General features: G+C 33.7%; 1 protein-coding gene across 2 annotated transcripts in view; it reads right to left on the reverse strand.

Moving 5' to 3' along the window:
- Positions 1 to 15350, reverse strand: part of LOC118191468 (neprilysin-2-like) — a 126887-nt gene that overhangs the window by 65490 nt on the left and 46047 nt on the right. For both annotated transcript variants that reach the window (XM_085815076.1, XM_085815075.1), the window contains exons 4-6: positions 9504 to 9775; positions 6501 to 6599; positions 1927 to 2034 (exon numbers count right to left, since the gene is read on the reverse strand). In XM_085815076.1, the coding sequence (XP_085671202.1) occupies positions 1927 to 2034; positions 6501 to 6599; positions 9504 to 9549 (253 nt within the window). In that variant the 5' untranslated portion in view covers positions 9550 to 9775. The remainder of the gene's footprint in view (positions 1 to 1926; positions 2035 to 6500; positions 6600 to 9503; positions 9776 to 15350) is intronic.

A 15350-nucleotide genomic window follows, 5' to 3' on the forward strand; every position in this document is an offset into this window, starting at 1 on the left:
GAGATATATGTATATAAGAACATAGTTCTTGAAAATTAGGGTACTTTCTGTTATCGGGACCGGATTCAGAAATGTATGCATGCATGTATGTATGTGTGCATGAATTTATGTATGTGTGTATGTATATGTATGTATGTGCATAAACGCAGACATATAAATGCATACATACATACTACATACATTCCTGAATCCAGTTACAATAATAGAAAAGTACCAAAATTTGAGAAAGAGTTTTGGAAGCAATGCTGCCCGTTGTGCTATTTCCTCCCCCAGTTCTGAGAATTACTTTATCCGGCCTTAGTCTTTCGCCATCCGAGTTGCTCTTGCAAATTTCATTTCATTCATTGTCAAGCGAAAGGTAAATGTACTTGCAAAGCTCTACTCTAAACTACTTTGAAATTTAATTCACCTTTTGTGCTATCTGAAATCCCGCGAGCTACATACATTTAATTTTGAGCACAAATCCTACATTTTTTTAAGTTCGAAGTTTTAAATAAAAGGGTTTGATTAGGCCTTCTTCTGTGCTGGTAGTTTGTTTTGCATAGACGGAGCGATATCTCCCTTGAAATTTTCAATAGAGACCGAGTAGTTAACCTGAATACACAGTTTTAAAACTACTCACTTAACTATTAGGTCTCTCACTTAACTATTAGGTCTCAGTAGAGACCTAATAGTTAAGTGAGTAGAACCCTAGAACATTTCGAGATTTAAAATGCTTTCATGGTCCGCATCGCTTGCAATTTGTGCAAAATAAAAATGCTGTATTTGCCCTATTTTCGCTCTAATATGATGCATGAGAGTAATGTTCCGTCGAGAATGCAATTTTTAGACGACTAATGAGATTAAATGTTAGTTTGGGAAATGATGGGTACAGAAATAAATAGTGTTATTCGTATGCAGTTTTATTCAAGACCAAAATCACCGACCTTACTTAACGAGGAAATGATTGCTGCGGAAGCATGATTCTATGGTATTTAATATGACTTCCGGAATGAAATAAACTGCAGATATAATTTATACTTGCTTTTCCTCATTCCTTAAGATTAAAAGGTATTATTTGAATTTCCAACTTAACGAATTATAAACACCTTATAAGGCATTTCCATTAAGAAAAAGGCTGTTATAATTGTGAAATATCATGTTAATAAAAATTCATACTCAGAAATATAAAAAAAATTGTCTTCAAACAGTTGTACCGTTAATATCAGCTCAAAAGCCCGGAAGAGTACAAACACGTAAATCGGTTTTAAAACTTATCTCCAAATGGGGTCAGCAAAATTTAATGTGACCTTTTTTTCAGAGGTGATCGGCAAATTATTTTTATTTGATATAGCTACTTATTTACCTCAGTACTTTAAATCAAGAGGGAAAAATATACATTGAAACTGCATTCAATAATCCATGAGTGACTGCCTTATCATGGAATTTAGTGTCAGAGTAGATCTTTTCAAGGCTTTATAGCTTCACAGGGCACTTAGAAATAATATAAACCGACAAGCAAAGAGCTATGCTTTTGTTAGAAACGGAAAATATTTTAAAGAGCAAGAATAGAATGTGCAAGCGCGGCCCATGAAAGACATCCCTATATTTGTGGCTTCTTGCAAAGACAGCTCTTTTTGGAGTAATTCGTAAAAGCGTCATGCTGCAGAGCAGAGGACTGCAGATTCTATCCTCACTTGGCAGTAGAAGTACATAAGAACACGCGCTTCACGGACGCTGTTTATTGCCAAACATCGCCATTAAAATAATTAACTAAGATTAAATCGAGAACGATTGGTTCACTGCACTAATCATAGAGAGTGCCACGAGACCGGTTAGATCTTACAACAACCACCAGCAACAGAAAATCTTAATAACTCCACTGAAAAAGCAAGCAATGTTATGCAGTTTTAAGAAAAGGATGAATAACATAATCTAAAAAATTACCTGAACTAACACATCCAGGCTGTAAACAGATGTCGTTGTGAGATGTATCGTTGAGGACAGACACAAGAGTAGTTACGTCTTGTGGAAGGTCAATCACGTCTTCTGTACCTGTAAGATAGGATTTTACTAAACTTTGAGTTACATGATAAAAACAATGTGTATATAATTTCATTATTTCAGATTTAATAACATACTAACGAAATAAAAGTTCCAGTACCATATCCACTCAATATGTCAAATAAATTCTTTTTCAATTTAATCCGTGTTACTGCTCTCGTAGGGAAACAGAAGGCCTCCCGTTTTGAAATGTGTTTATTTCATGCTATCAATGATTATTATAGCGAATGCTATGGAGCATTTGCTATAGAATTAAAGAAACAGACAAGCTAGGTCTTTCTTCTTGGGATGTTAAATTACACTGAAGAAATAAAAGAAAAGGCTGATAGTGCAAATTTAATACGAAAGATGTCAGTAAAATTATTTGCTGAATTTCCGTAAATAATTTAGAAAAACTAAGCTTTTTTTTTTTTTTCTTTTTTCTCAAATACGAATTTTACTATTTTTTTTTTTTTAAATCAAAATTTACGTTCTTGTTAGTTGTTTCTTTACTATGTTCACGCAGACGTAAGTGTAATTGCAGCTGAATTGCTTTCTGTAGTCAAACTGCAATTAATTAAAAATTGTACCACTTTACTCTGATCACACTTTAGTACCGTACATTTAGAAACTTATAGCGGGCTTCTACGAGATTTTATGACTAAATTCATAAATAGTTAATAGAGCAACTTTATCATAGCTAAACCTTCCAGATATCTTTCTAAGTATGCTATGTATCTCTTCACAGGAATTCTGAATGCCTTTCAACAAGTCAGCTTCTGGAACCTTCTTTCATACATTTTATAATTTTTTAATTCTTTATATAGTCTAAAAATGTCCTTTAAATTAAGTTTTTTTTTCCAGGAAATAAAAAGAAGAATCACTCGATGCTCAGTCTGATGAGTAAAGGGATGTCCGCTCCCCCTTTCCTTACCAGACTAGGCATAAGTTACATCTAGGCTGTTCTTTGTAACAACTATTTTCTTTGTAACAAATATTTTCAACCAGTTAAGTCTGAAAACAGTTGATTTCGACAAAGTAAAAAATTCTCAATTTTTTAATTCATTGCATTATATTAACTGACATAAAATCAAACGTTGACAAGTCACAATGTCTTTATGCTCTTTTTTTCCGGAAATTCTCAGAAGCTCTTCGCAGCCTGAGGGCTTTTGCCTTCCGAAACCTTCAGATTTACACAATTGAAAATGATTTTTGTTCTTTTCTATATTCTATAAGCAAATCATGTATGAGTGTGATAATTTGGGAACATTGATTGCAATTATGATACATGTTTCAGTACACATAGAAGATATGTAATGAAGAATAAATTTGGAAGTATATAGATACAATTATATGCAGTCTAGTAGATTTAAATCATATTTCTTTTATCTTAGTTAAAAGATTTTGGGCTTACAAATAAACTGGTACACTAATTGTGTCTGTTTCAGAACGTTTGTTTACATTTTTGATATTTTTACGGTAAGAAAGCAATGCAGTAGCAGTCCAGCTAGGCCGAAAAGCAGGTGTGAAGTATGCTCTGTTCATGATGATATCTTAATTTGGAATGGATTAGTTTCTATTTCAATGCATTTGATTGGGTAATCAATAATGCTCTAAAATGATTATTGGCTTTTTGAGTTTTATTTCCTTTTATGTTACAAATGTTATCTAAAATTCATATAATATAGAATAAACTACAAATGACATAGTACAGAAAAAGTTATTGTAAGCAGTTGCTATTTTTAGAGAAGAGAGGGGAAATACCCAAATTAAAATGAAGAATTAAGGCGCTATTCCTAATTTAAGTTGTAATTTTGATTTATGAATTTTTTATCTTATATATATATAGCAGGGCTCTGTGTGGAAATATTTCTACGACTCCTACAATGAAATAACAACCAATAGGTGAAGACCTGTCATCTATCATCTGTTCTTTTTCATAGAAATTAACGCTAAGAATTATAAGTTTTCATTTTCGAGATGATGATATTTCATTCATCCCATGTGGGATTTTAACATATGCCGAAATTGGGGCAGATACAGAAGATACACTTCCATCACAGAACAGAGATGAAGTAGAACTGCGGAAAGGTTATAAAAGCGGAAAGGTGAAGAAAACAGAAGAAGGTGCTAAAACAATAAGTTCCTTTTTAGAAACTTTTGAATTTTCCCTAAGTAAGTTAGGATTATTTATATTTTTACCATATATTTGACTAAAGAAATTTATTAAATCTTTTATTGAACTTTATCAAAAATTTATTGAACTTTATTAAATCTTTGTGAAACTTAAATATTTAGTTTAAAAGCTTAAAATTGGATAAAATTTCTTATCTTTATGCTCCATGTCATTAATTTTTAATGACTTGCTTCTTCAAATTTGTTTTACCTCAAAATTTTTCCCACAACCTTCAAGCTGGAAAACGACAACCTCCAAAGAAGGAGAAAAAGCGTCTGCAGAAGAACCTCAAAACAGATGGAAAAATCAGGCATTAATTCACCCATCAGGAATCAGTGGTGCATCATGCTGAGTTCGAATTTCATTTTCATGTGGTTTACAGAGTAAAATGTTTTATTTATTGAGCCATTATAAACACCATTTACCAGGAAAAGCAAAAGCCAAGCAGCATAGTTCTGCGTTTAATTACCCAACATAAGGCTCTAAATTCAACTTCCTTAAGAGGCCGATGTTCTTTCAGCCGTTCTTAAAGTAAAAATGAGTACAGAACAAATATGTGTGACCTTGCATAAAAAACGTCCGATTGAAACGCTCAATCATATATCTAGAAATGAAGAACTGCAGATGAATCCTATTAAATTATGTGTTTTTGCCAAAAAATGGCAACACATTTTTTAGCTAATTTACTGAATGGTGTAAAAAAAAAAAAAAAAAAAAAACACTACAATTGTCACGAATACATTACGTAGGAATTTTACTAGAGTTTTGTTTTAATTTTCCAGAAATACATTCCATAACATGTATACTTATAAACGAAGACGCAATCACCATAAAAATGCTATACTGCACATTAAAGCAGGAAATATTTAACAGTTTGGATTTCAGGAATTCACAACGTATGGTATAGCAGTTAGTACAGAAGTTTATAAAATCAAAACCTAAAACAATTTTATTAAGCAAAAATTTCAATTAGAGTAATACTTCCAAAAAAGTGCTTCGGCCCCCAAAATAAAAAGGAAGATTTTATAATAACTAATAACAAACGCTGAATATGGAACCACCATAGACTGTCTGCCTGGTTTAAGTAAAAGTGAAGACTGGGCCGAATTATAAACAATAACGTATAATAAACGCTGAATAAGGGAGCTATCATTAATAAGACGACTTTGAAGATGAATCAAAGAGAATGCTTAAAAAATGCCTGAAGACAAGCCAAAGATATATAGACAGCGCAGGTACGATTTCTGCAGAAATCATTGATGTCTTCTTTGCCCAACGTCTTTTCACACAGTAATTAAGTTATGGCATTTAGAGACGAGCAACGCGATTAGAAATTTTCCGAGAAACACTTTTCTTTAGCACTAATTTTAACGAGAATTTTCTAGACACAAGAGTTGCATTCAGTGGTTTAGCGTACGTATGTACAATATTTTAAGATTCGGAGTAAGAAAACTGCACTGTCAGTACTGTCTCGCAAAGGTCAAACAAACATAAGAAAGTTCTACTTTTAAAGGATCATGGGAAATTTTGAGAATGGTGATGTCTGTCTTCCGAGTCGTAAGTGCTGACATCAACATAATGGCCAGCCGTTTTCCGGCTATATTCCATAGCAAAAACAAGTTTAAAATATTTAAAAGTTACTGAAATACATTTCCATGAACTGCGAAATGGACGAGTGACCGATAAAGAATGGGATTTGAAAACGTCTCTTTCTCCAATGCAAGCAATAAAAGATTTCTGTTTTGCAGACAACTCAATTTATTGAGGTCATTTCATAGAAATTGTTAGCCTAATGTGTTACTGAGGTTTGCTTAGCAGGGCTAGTAATGTTGCAACTTCTGATGATTTGAGAATAACTATGATATCTGGTAGTCAATAATTCATGTACCCGTAGATCTGGTTGACCTAGTTTGTCAATTAGTTTTCAGTTATTATTTCAAGATACATATAACACCATTTAATAGGCGCATTTAAAGTAAAATATTTGCAAAATAAAAGTAATCAAAAATTTTAAATTCTAGCTATTTTTCTTAGAATCTCGTGAATTTTGTGCTTTTGCATTTAAATATAGTCCATTTAAATATAAGTTTTTAAATATTCCTTATTTTAGCTTATTGATGGCTTTAGAGATACACAAATTATGGAAATATTTGTTACGTCGGAGAACAACAATTTAAGCCAATGCCGCAGTTTCATAAATATAAGTTAATGATACAGTTTTTAATATCCTGTCTATCTTTTCTACCCTCTGCGTCTTTTGAGGAAAACATAAATAAAAATATATGAATATTATCTACTTTACCACAACTGGGCGCCCGACAAACATCAGAAAGAGAGGTGAAGTTGAGCGGTGACACAATGCAGTCTGCATTTTGCGGTGTATATAGGTTTAGACTGGGACCTGAAAAAAAAAAACTTATTATAGAACAGAAAATCATATTATATGTAGTATATGTCATAATTTAATACATAGGAGGAATCAGATACTAGCTGACAGTCTTTTAGAGTGAAAAGGCGAAAAGATGACGCTGAAACAAATGAATTTTGGAGAAGTTCCAGACTTTATTTTTCACACACATAAAACCACCTTAGTAGACATGTATTCAATCATAATGAAATACGATAATTTTTATATACACTGGTTTTAAAAATAAGACGTAAGCATTTAAGCAAAGTAAAGTGGTGCGGTGTTGGCAGAGCAGAAGTTTGGGAAAAGATGAATGACATAGTTATTTGTGAGCGGTATTTATAGCGAGTACATGCAGAAAGTACTCTAAGTTATGATTGGTTAATTTTAGTTACCTTTTTTTAAGCAGCATCAATTTGCGTAGGAAAAAGTGGGTATTGACGTTCGAAACCTGTATCAAGCACTTTGTGAATGCGTCGATGTTTTAACTTTGATTCATTTATTTGCAGTCAATAATAGCTCAAAAGCATTACTAGAAACTTCGCCTGCTGCAATATCTACAGACGGCGTCACAAGAAATGAACAAATAATTTACAAGGTTGTTATTTAAATTAAATAGTTGTCTATAAATTCAACTTTTACTATAGCTTCCTCACCAGAATGTAAATGAGTTAGATAATATCTAAACTGATGTTTTTGGATTGTAAGGCAGACCGTGTTTCTGGCATGAGAGGATATGCTACGTTTAGTTCCTGTCAGCTGTGATAGGTGTAATTATTCGGCTTTGCGTTATCATTTCCGATATTTGCGATCTGATACTCCGAGACATTTACTGAGCCATTTTAGAGTAGGATTTAGATTGAGTAGTCTTTGACTACTAGTCTATATTTTAAATTACATTTGCTGTTACTTTATTTGCATCACCACGAGCTTTGGATGATTTTATTAGCACAAGAACGTGCCTTTATATGTTCTAAATTCTGTTTAAATAAAAAGATTTATTGAAACATTTTCCTCGCTTTGTAATTACGCCCGTAGAATGAGACATATTCAACTGTCCCATTTTTATTAATTAATTAATTAATTTTTGAGAAATGTGCATACAGTATAAATGCCTCTAAGATGAACTACAATAGTGTTTACAAACAAACTATTAATTGATTTTCAAATTAATTCTTTCATTCTATAAATAGATACATAAAAACGAGAAAAAACTTTCTATTTATATAGAGCGTATTTTATTCTTTTTAATGGATTTTTAATATTTTGAATTGCGAATTATTCTAAATATCTTAAAATTCCTGAAGAATTTAAGCGATATCTATATGGCCTAAAACATTTGCCGGTTTATTCTCGGACTCAACTTGTATGCGTGTCAATAATTAATAAAACTAAATTTAGAGAATGAACTGCAATGTCTTTTAATCGTGTTTTTTCCTCTACCATCATTAAAAATATAATATAATTTTATGAATACTGAACTGAAAAGTCTTCTTCTCTCTAGTTTAAAATAACCCGACTTAAGTTGTATTCCAGTGAAAAAATGGAATATATGAAGAAAATTGTATAAAGTTACTGGTCTTAATGCGATTATATTCAACAGACAAAAACTTTCAAATAAATTTATAATGTAAAATGTGTTGGGTATCTTGACCTGGGAAGAATTTAAAGTATATTCATTGATTTTTCTGTTCACTATTTATCATTTGCTTATATATATATATATATGTCATATCATAAAAAAAAGTGCACATGCTTTTTAAATATCTTTTCATATCAGTATGTGGAAATCGTAGTATTCAAGCGAAACATATATCAAAATGATCTTAAATTATAATAAAAGAAATGTTAATAAACAGTGTTATAAATTAGAAAATTTTGAGTTTGGTTACATCGGTATGTTTCAAAAGATGCTCATTCGAAAGAAGAAAAATATATAAATTTTAACTATATAATTATATATAACATATTATAGGTACGTAAATATTACGAATAAAAGTCGTAAAAGTGAATACTGAAAGTTAGAAGGCATGGTAAATTAGAATTCAAACATATCAGAATACAGTTTAAAAATTCTCAAAAATAAATATTGATTTATTATAGACAAAATAAACACCCGTAATTGTTAGCAATATACAAATTTTTAAAAGCAAATAACTTTAAATAACAATATGCAAAAATGGTAATGGAAACATAATAAAAGCTCTTACATGTAAAATATGAAGAAATGCAAACCAGACGTCAGAATATAATGAGATTCGAAAACTAAACTGAGATGCCTGCAGTCAGCACTCAGCTTTCTATGGCGTTGCTATTGTAAAAAATTTCTGAGCTTTTCTTGTTTTGACAAAATATATCTGCTGTTTGAAAGAGAGGGTCTCATAGTAGTCTCCTTCGAAATGCAAAAGTGTCTCTGCATAACTGACTTCAGTATAAATTTGATAATAAATTTTGATAATTCATTAATTTGAAAGGATTTACATGATAACCCTCCATCTTTTTAGAATTCAGAAGTTTACTGATCTGTTGACGGAAATTAAAATGAGTTTTACCGGGCTGAATTCAAAATAAGCAATACCTTCTTCTGATGGTTTTGTTAACAAGGCCACTCATACGTCTAAAGGTTTTAAATAACAATATCAAGTGGATGTGGAGTATTAGTTTATGTATGATATAAATTAACGAAATTAAGACCTCACCCGACTCGGAAATTCACAATTCCTATACTCAAAATACAAGCCCTTAATGTTTTACGTTATGCTTTTCGTAGAGTTTTGTAATATGAACATATTAATGATATCACTGCACTTTAGAATGATAACTCCAGAAAGAAAACATACGTACTACAATTTGCAAGAATAACCTTAGCATACTTGTATAAAATAAAGTTTCACTTACTGGTGAAGAGCGACAGCCTACAAAGAACGTTTGTTAAGTAGTTCATACTTAATTCTTGCTAACTGCAGCTTCTTATTGCTGTAATTAATTGCTTTTTGTTATATTGCAAATTCTTTGTTTAAGCAATAAAAGGCTTTGGAGTTGATTTCGTCACTGTAAAAGCAAAAGCAGTTCTAGTTTCTCGAGTAAGAAGCGAGAGCTGTTGACAAACCTGAAAATGATGTTCATAGATATAAGCCAACTTTCCAACTGCTCCGCCATGTAAATGCTACCTATGAATAAACGAAGATTTTTTTTTAGTTGGTTTTTTTATACTATCCAAAAACAATTGCAATTAACAGAACTGCGATTGTATTTGTATTTTATGTAACTGTATATCTACGATTGACACCAGAGTACATATGGATAAAGCAGAACAATGCTGATGAACTCACATTTCTGTCATGTAAAATGAAAACCTGACGTTCAATATAGATAGCATCTGTGCTATAAACAGAACACAAAGGCTAGAGTTGAGTTTACAGACGCGGATTGAGTAATAACACAAAATAAATGTGACATTTGTATCGTTAAGTCAATGCCAATGTATTTATGCATTGTGTAGTTATTATAGGATTGATTTTGATTGGCGACGAAATGCACATGGTGGAAGTAGAACAATGTTTAACTGACTACTCGGAATGTTTCTGTTTGAGAAGCTAAGAGATAATAAAGTAACCAAAAGCCAAAATTATATAACATGTATAATGGATTTTAAGAAATTGAACAATTATGTATGTTGAGTATCATCATTTTAAGAGGCATGACACACCTTACTCAAGAATTAATGGAAGCTTGCTATCATTACCCTAATCTAGTTTTTAATCACTTTTTTTTAGTTTTGGACATTCAATCATTCCTCAAAATCATTTCATTTAGTACTGGACATATCATTGGTTTCCTCTAGGTCTAAGACGTATACGAATCACTCTACTTTAGAAAATGAAATGCTTGAGGAACGCATCTCTGTCTTTGGACGAATAACCCTCGCCAACTATTTAAAGAAACCATCAATCTGGTTTCAGTTATATGCCGCTGTTTGTAATTTGTTAAAGTTTTTAATTTAATAAAGAAACATTTTATAACTTAAAAGCGAACTCTAAATAGCATGAAAAAATACCGTGATCTCTTTCCTATCTGCGGCCAAATAAAAACCCATTTGAAAGATATCAACTTAGATAATAGCCAATGCATATGGCAGACGAGGGAAAATAGTTTCCCCATTGTTTGAGTTTATATAAAGCAAATTTTTATTTCTAACTTTTGTTGCATTTCGAGTATTTTAAAATAAAAATATCTTAAACTTAAGCATTTTATTTCAGTTTCTATAAGATACATCTATACAAGCATACATTCTCACACATATACACATGCGCACACATACAAATGCTGTATATAAGTGACGATTAAAAAGTTTCCGTTTGAAAGTGTAGCTGCACGGTGTAAGAAAATTAGCGTGTAGTCAATGCGGGTTTATAAACACCGAAAGCTTGAAATGGGATTATTGTGCGCTAACAATGGCCACGTTATAAATAAATGCATCCAAACAGGACCAGAGTACTGTCATTCCTTTTTAAACTGCGAAAGATAAAAAATGGTAGATATTCATCGTAAAAGGAAGAATGTGCATGGAGAAGCATTGCCTGTGAAAAACCACAGTTGTGGAATGGTGCTCTATGTTCAGTGTTAGCCGAGATTCGACTTAAGATATGCAAGTCGATCAGGGAGGCTATCCACTTTCGTTACAGAGAACAAGAAGCAAAAGTTGATGGCACAATTAGGGTGGAACAAGGCATATCCATTTGTGCGCTCTTAAAGGATTTCGACATAAGCTTCAATAGTGTGTAAAGCATTATACGGATGGAGTTAGGATACCATACGTTCTGCAGCCAGTGGATATTTCACCAGTGGACTCCGAGGAAAAAATCGAAACAGATAGCTGTTTGCCTGAAACACGAACTGCTTCTTGACGAATAACAATTTTATTTAACACTTGACATCAGCAGCTTCACAGTTTCCTTGAATTAAAGCAAGAATTCTCTACTAGGATATTATTCAATAAACAGAAAAAAATACAATACATGATTCAATTAATACATTAAATTCATAGAACACTTATATCACTAAGCAAACACGGATCAGGACGTGCATGGCAACGCCGAAAACTGATGCCTTCCACAAAAAGAGATACATAAAACAAAGTCTCGTATTCATTCAACAAAGTTATTCATAAAACAAAGTCTCGTGGATATCTCCCGAAGTTTATTGATGGCATTACGTAACATTCTCCCACCTTGATTTGCCACCTTCGAGGTAAATCAACAAAGTTCGAAAGTTCAACACAACAGTCTCTTCGGTATCTTGATTACTCTACCACTTCTTGATGTCCGAGGAGCTGCTGAAACATCCTTCTAAATTGGACTGTCATTCTGTGATGTTGCTGGCTTGTCATCAGAAGGATGTTGATCTGGTATAATGGGATCCCCAGAAGAATTAACTTCTAGAGGGTAAATCCTTTGGACAGGACGAACGAGATGACCAAGTGGAGTTTTGACTTTGACGACTCTCACATGGCCGTCCCTATTCTTCAATCACTGCAAGTGGCCAATTAATCTCTTCTGATTTTCAGAACCAACAAGGACTACTTCTCGAACTTTGAAATTTTTGTCAGATGTGCCAGCTCTTTGCACCAACTGACCTAAGTATTCTTTCCGGAATCGTCGTCTGAATGTTTCATGCAGTTCTTGGCAATAACGTTCTCTCTTTACTAGTTTATTTCTGTCGAAGTGATCAAGATCAGGCGTTCCAATCTCTTTTACATCTTGGAGAAAGTTAGGTATTGGAGGCCTCAACTCATCTGCATCTTTGGAGACGTATGTTAACGCTCAGTTGTAAACGGTGGATTCTGCGTCGCAAAAAACTATGAGCAGTTCCTCATACGTAACGACTTACCAAGAACTCGAACAAGTAGATTTTTCACTATGCGAATTAGTCTCTCCCACCAACCGCCCCACCATACTGCGGTTGGGGGAATGAATTTCCAGTTAATCGGATTTAGAGTTTCAAGAGCAGATATATTTTGCCACTCAGTTTGGTTCAATGCACTAGAGACACCGATAAAGTTCGTTCCGTTGTCACTATAGATAACTGTCGAACGGCCCCGTCGAGCGATGAATCTTCTCAACGCGAGTGCACAGCAGTCTGCACTTAAGGACGTCACAATCTCAAAATGTATTGCTCGGTAGACTGCGCATGTAAACAGCACCACCCAAGCTTTAGTCATTTTCCTAAGAATAAGAGGACCACACAAGTCAATTCTGGTGATTTCGACAGTTCGAGCGTCCCTTACTCTCTCTAAAGGTAAATGAATAGGTATGGTTGAAGTGACTTTGTTGTGAATCTCTTGCAGGTAATGCATCTCTTGATTATTGATTTAATTGGCTGTCTAATTGAAATAATTCAGTATTCTTCTCTAATTATTGACATGAGCATTTGAACATCGGCATGAAAATTCCTTTTATGGTATTCGAGCACTAGACTTTGCACAATATGATGCTTTGACGGAAGCAGAATTGGATATTTAAATCCAAGTACATCGTCTCTTGCGAGAATCTTTGTTTTCATTCTTATCAGTTCTATTTCATCTCTGACAACTGAGAGACCACTTATTACATCTCCAGTCTGACAAAAACTTTCAAGCTGAACCAGTAGACTCAAAGTGTTTTTTGAATCCTTTAACTCGGCTGCAGACAAGAATTTTGCTCTATTTACAGATTTTGCCTGACAGCTTCCAATGAATCTTAGAACCCATGCTAAAATTCTTACAATTGCTGAAAATTTAGAATATTTTCATACCATTTAAGTACGTTTTTAAGTGCAGACTGCTGTGCACTCGCGTTGAGAAGATTCATCGCTCGATGAGGCCGTTCGACAGTTATCTATAGTGACAACGGAACGAACTCTATCGGTGTCTCTAGTGCATTGAACCAAACTGAGTGGCAAAATATATCTGCTCTTGAAACTCTAAATCCGATTAACTGGAAATTCATTCCCCCAACCGCAGCATGGTGGGGCGGTTGGTGGGAGAGACTAATTCGCATAGTGAAAAATCTACTTGTTCGAGTTCTTGGTAAGTCGTTACGTATCAGTACTCACACTAACGTTTAATACTACAGCTTTCTTTCTGATTTCTGAAGAAATTAATGCCTCGTTGGGTTTCATTTCAAGGCGTGGCCAACTATCCTTCGGATTCTTTAACCAGTTAGGACCCTCTCATCATGAATTCTTTAGAATTTGATGAGGGGTACAACCCCGAGATGGTATATAGGCTGGATTTAACTGCATGGCACGTAAGGCCACTAATTTACCTCTGAAAGTGCATAAATCTCTCTGACGCGATTTCCTGCAAAAGTTACCCATTGATCATCGCTCTTGATCCATGGCAGAGCTGTGGTGGAATCAGATCAGTAATGTTTTTCAATTTCGTCTAAGGATAATGCCTCTACAACATACTTCACTAGACGTACTCCTAAAACACAGGCTAAAAGTTCAATACGTGATATTGTCATCTTTTTAAAGGTGCAACACGAGATTTTGCGGTCAGAAAATTTACACAGGTGTCACCATTGTTTTCATAACGTAAGAAAATCACGGTAGAGTAAGCTCTCTCGATCGAGTCAAAAAAAAAAAAAACATGCAAAGTCTAAGTTTGTTTGTTTCAATATCCAATGCGGGCTATTTTCAAATCTGATAAGATCTGTAATTCACTGTACCATTTCAAAAAGTTTTGTTTGACCTCTTCTGACAGTGGAGAATCCCAATCTGCTTTAATAGACCACACTTCTTGAATCAATATCTTAGCCGGTAATAATACATGAGCTAAGAACCCTAGCGAATCGAAAATTCCCTGTGTTAAAGACAAAATCTCTCTTTTTGACAGATTGTCTAGATTTGGTACAGGCTTGAAATGAATAGAAATGCTATCCTCCGTTCTATCAGATAGAATACCCAAGACTGAAATCTGATGAAATCTGATTCTTGAACGATATTCCGAATTATCATTCCTCGAAATTTTATTAGCATCGTTTTTCTAAATGTCTACATCCGTTGATCCATCTTAACTTCTGCCAAAATGTCAATTGATTTATCCATAAAAATCCTTCAACTCTTCCTCTGAGTCAAGAGACGTGATACAATTATAGACATAAAAAGAATTTCGAAGATTTTCTGCTACGTGACTTCGCTCGGCAGATACTCGAGACAAATGGAAGGAAATGACAGCACCTAAAAGATACGGGCTGTATCTAACACCAAAAACTACCCTTGTATGGCGATACACCTTTAAGACACTATCCTTTTTCCACCAAAGGAACCTTCAAAATCTCTATCCTTTTTTTTAAGTTCAATTTGTAAGAATGCGCGTCTTATATCCGCCGTAACTCCTATGCGTTTCTCTATGAATCTTAATAATAAGGCAGGTATTTCCTCGATCAAATTCGGTCCCTTTACCAAACAGTCATTAAGAGAAGGTGCTCGTTTAAATTTACAAGACGCATCAAATACGGCCGTACCTTGGTGATAAGACTATCCGGTTTAATGACAGGATGATACGGCAGATAATGTCCTTTAGACTTAAGATCGTACACCGGAACTTCTTCTATCTCGCTTTCAGCAAGCCATTCCCTAAAAACCTTATCGTACTCTTCAAATATATTCAAAGATTTAAGTCTGTTGTGCTGAGAAGCCTTTTTTCCGCGATATCGCGGTTGGATGGCAAATCTATGGTATTTTCTAACTAGGGTAGACCAA

This window comes from Stegodyphus dumicola, chromosome 4, assembly GCF_044657685.1.
Source record: "Stegodyphus dumicola isolate Sdum_Otavi_A_Nest chromosome 4, ASM4465768v1".
In the NCBI taxonomy this organism is placed as follows: Eukaryota; Metazoa; Arthropoda; class Arachnida; order Araneae; family Eresidae; genus Stegodyphus; species Stegodyphus dumicola.